A 3,787-nucleotide genomic window follows, 5' to 3' on the forward strand; every position below is an offset into this window, starting at 1 on the left:
AGAAATCCACCTGCCTCTGCCTCCCAAGTGCTGGGATTAAAGGTGTGCACCACCACTGCCCGGCTGACCCTTAGGTTTTCAAGACAAGCACTTTACTGAAGGAACCACCTCTCCAGTCACATGAGAATCTCTTGCCTCCTCTGGTGGACCCTTCCTACCCTGCGCTTTCGTCGGCACAGCGCCCCGATAGATCCGATGGCTGCCTGACTGACTGTGCTCTTGGAGCCCAAGCCCAGGTCCTCACACATGCTCTGGAGGCATTCTAATGCTGAACTGTAATGCAAAGCTATACATGCTCAGCCCGTTTCTCACTTTTCTTTTGAGATGACAGTCTTGTGGCTCAGGCTGGCCTTGAACTCATGACCACTCTGCTTCAGTTGGCAGAGTCCAGGGATTACAGAAGTATGGATTTCTGGTGCTTTTATCAAGTACCAACTCTGTGCTAGATAGCTGGCTGAGACCTGTACACCCTCAACATGCTTCAGTTTTGGAGACTGACAGGAGTATACTTGTTGTATACAGAAGGAAACAGATCAGGGACAGGGAGTCCCCACCCCAGGACCCACCACTTGTCATTGTTGATCTGGTCTCCAAAGCCAGGTGTGTCTGTCACTGTCAGCTTCAGCTTCAACCCCTTCTCCTCGATGACTGTAGAGGGAGACACATGGAAGACGAGGGCCCTGGGTAGGCCCCTGTGGGGAGGCAGGGTCACTCACCATGGGTCACAGAGTGCAGCTCCAATGTTTGTGGCATGGGTACATCCAGGTTGGGTACAGTTGACTGCCATACTTTGGACTTGAACAGTGTGTTCACCATGGTGGACTTGCCTAGCCCACTCTGCCCTAAGATGCAGAACACAGTGGCCACAGTTTGTTAGGATATATATCTCAAACTGTGTGTGTGTGTGTTGGTTTGAGTGAGAATGGCTTCCATAGGCTCATATTTGAATATTTAGTTTCCTTTTGGAAGGATTAGGAGGTGTTGTCTTATTGGAGGAGGTAAGTCACAGGGTGGCCTTTGAGGGTTAAGAAGCCCAGGCTTACACAGTTACTCCCTCTCTGCCCGTGTAAGTCTTCAGGGCAGATGTGAGTCCTCAGCTCCTGCTCCTGTGCCCTCCGATGCATGCTTGCCTGCTGCTATTGCTTCCTGCCATGATGGTCAGAAGCTAGCCTTCTTAAACAGTAAGCAAACCCTACATAAATGATTGCTTTTGTATGTTGTCTTTAGCTGGGCATGTGGCACATGCCTTTACTTTAATCCCACCCAGCACTTGGAAGGCAGAGGCAGGTGGATCACTGTGGGTTTGAGGCCAGCCTGGACTACATAATAAGTTAGTTCCAGGACAGCCGGAGTTACATAGTGAGACCCTGTCTTGAAAATAAGCAAGTTGTAGTGGGTTGGCCTGATGGCGACTTGTGTTCTAATGCTAACATCGGCTTCTCAAGACAGTTCTGCTCCTGACAGTAACCCCATTGCACTTCAGGGAAGATGATGAGAATCAATAACCTCCATGTACTTTGGGGGCAACGCCCTAACTTTATTGTAAACAAAATGCTGTCTAAAAAGGACAAATGGCTGGCTGGTGGTGGCGCATGCCTTTAATCCCAGCACTTGGGATTTCTGAGTTCGAGGCCAGCCTGGTCTACAGAGTTCTAAGACAGCCAGGGCTATACAGAGAAACCCTGTCTCAAAAAACCTAAATAAATAAATAAATAAATAAATAAATAAATAAATAGGACAAATGGATGCAGAGGAGTTGATTGCAAACTCTCCCAAGACAGGGTAAGATAATCCTTCATAATTCCCACTTCATTTAAGGTCTTTCAGATGTTCTGGGCCAGAAGGCTGAAGAGAGACGCACCAATGTTGCAAAGAATATTGGGGACTGTCCAGGCCATAAGCTATCTCTGTCATTTCTTGAGTTTTGGAAGCTGCAACCCTCGCTCCATACATACTCAAATAATATTTATTTCTTCTCAAATCTCTGATGGGGTTGAAAACTAGATATAATCTTAGAATTAAACTTAAGTTGTTTAGCATTAAAGAAGGTGTTCTAGATTTTTAAAAAATGCTCTTAGGATGGCAATACAAATTAAGTCAAAGATGATTTAGGCAAAAAATTATAAATTCATTAAAATAGGATAGATGATAAATTACCTCATACAAACAAACTGGTTTTTTTTGTTTTTGTTTTTGTTTGTTTGTTTGTTTTCGAGACAGGGTTTCTCTGTGTAGTCCTGGCTGTCCTGGAACTCACTCTGTAATTTTCATCCTTGTTTGTTACTATAAGAAAAAGAGCCTTTTGTTTGTTTGTTTGTTTGTTTGTTTTGTTTTTTTGAGACAGGGTTTCTCCGTATAGCTCTGGATGTCCTGGAACTCACTCTGTAGACCAGGCTGCCCTCGAATTCAGAAATCCGCCTGCCTCTGCCTCCCAAGTGCTGGGATTAAAGGCAAAAAAGAGCCTTTTTAATTGGACAAAAAGGGGCAACCGTAGTGGGTTGGTCTGATTGAAGCCATGTGGGGGGCTGTAGTGGGTCAGGCCTGGAGGAGAACCAAAAGGGGGGGGAGGGAGGGAGGGAGGGAGGGAGGGAAAGAGAGAGAGAGGAAGGAGGAGGAGGAGGAGGAGGAGGAGGAAAGAGAGGAGAGAAGGAGAGGAGAGAAGAAGGAATGGAGGAGAAGCTGCCATAGGTTAGGTGAGTCATGAAAGGTGGCCCTGAGGGTTGGAGTGAAGAGCAGCCCAGATGAAACATAGTAAGTAATTAAGTAATAACTCAGGGTTATCTATAAGAAAGTAGATTCTAATAGCATAGAGAGCACATAATCTGCCCAACTCTTGTGCTGTTTAAGGCTTAGTGTAAATGTTAAGGTTGTGTGTGCCTTTTATCTGGGAACTGACCGATCAAGGCGGGGTAGAGACCCCAGACTGGGATTCAAAATCTTTACAACATAAACAAACAACAACAACAAAATCTCAAAACAATAACAACAACAAAGTTGCCTTGGTCATGGTGTCTCTTCTCAGCAATAGAACAGTAACAGAGACAATGTGAATGGGAATGCATGCACACATTTATGCATGTGAAAACTAAGTTCATCTTTGTGTGTCATTCCTCAGGAGCGGCCCATCTTATTTTTTTTTTGAGACCAGGTTTCTTACTGGAGCCCAACAATTGTCTACTCTCTACTTCTGCATAGCTGGGATGCAAGCAGGCACTGCAACCCTTGCCTTTCTACCTAGCTAGTCTCTGCAGGCTCAGTCTCCAGTCTCATCGCTTATGTGGGAAGAACTTTTCTGAGTGATTTCTCCATCTCCCTGACTCCTGCTATTTAGTGCTGGGATGGAACGCACTGCTTACAGATGCTAGCAAGATCTGTTGTTTTTTCCTCTAAAGATATGTTTATTTTTATTTTACACTGGAGTGCTTTGCATGTCTGTGTATCACATATGTAGAGTTCCCTCAGAGGCCAAAAGAGGACATTGGATCCCCTAGAACTGGAATGACAGACAGTTGTGAGCTTCCATGTGAGTGATAGAAATTGAACCCAGGTCCTCTGGAAGAACATCCAGTGACCTTAATCACTGAACCATTTCTCTATGCCCCTCTTCCCCACTACCCCGCAGACAGTATGCCATGTAGCTTAGGATAGCTTCAAACTGGCTAGGTTGCTCAAGAAGACTTGAACTCTTCCTGACTCCATTTCCTCTCAAGCGCTGGGATTAGAGGCATGTGCCGCCAGGCCCAGTTTCTCTCTCTCTCTCTCTCTCTCTCTCTCTCTCTCTCTCTCC

At 45.6% G+C, this 3,787-nt stretch overlaps 1 protein-coding gene across 7 annotated transcripts in view; it reads right to left on the reverse strand.

Moving 5' to 3' along the window:
• Septin12 (septin 12) overlaps positions 1-3,787 on the reverse strand; it is a 12,086-nt gene that overhangs the window by 6,301 nt on the left and 1,998 nt on the right. For 4 of the 7 annotated variants that reach the window (XM_031361441.1, XM_031361412.1, XM_031361422.1 and 1 more), the window contains 2 exons: positions 717-842; positions 567-648 (listed from right to left, as the gene is read on the reverse strand). In XM_031361441.1, coding sequence (XP_031217301.1) covers positions 567-648; positions 717-842 — 208 coding nt within the window. Of the gene's footprint in view, positions 1-566; positions 649-716; positions 843-2,157; positions 2,284-2,381; positions 2,439-3,787 lie in introns of all 7 variants that reach the window. The other 3 variants (XM_031361435.1, XM_031361427.1, XM_031361421.1) reach the window with 2 other exon arrangements.

Source organism: Mastomys coucha, unplaced genomic scaffold, assembly GCF_008632895.1.
Source record: "Mastomys coucha isolate ucsf_1 unplaced genomic scaffold, UCSF_Mcou_1 pScaffold12, whole genome shotgun sequence".
Classification (NCBI taxonomy): domain Eukaryota; kingdom Metazoa; phylum Chordata; class Mammalia; order Rodentia; family Muridae; genus Mastomys; species Mastomys coucha.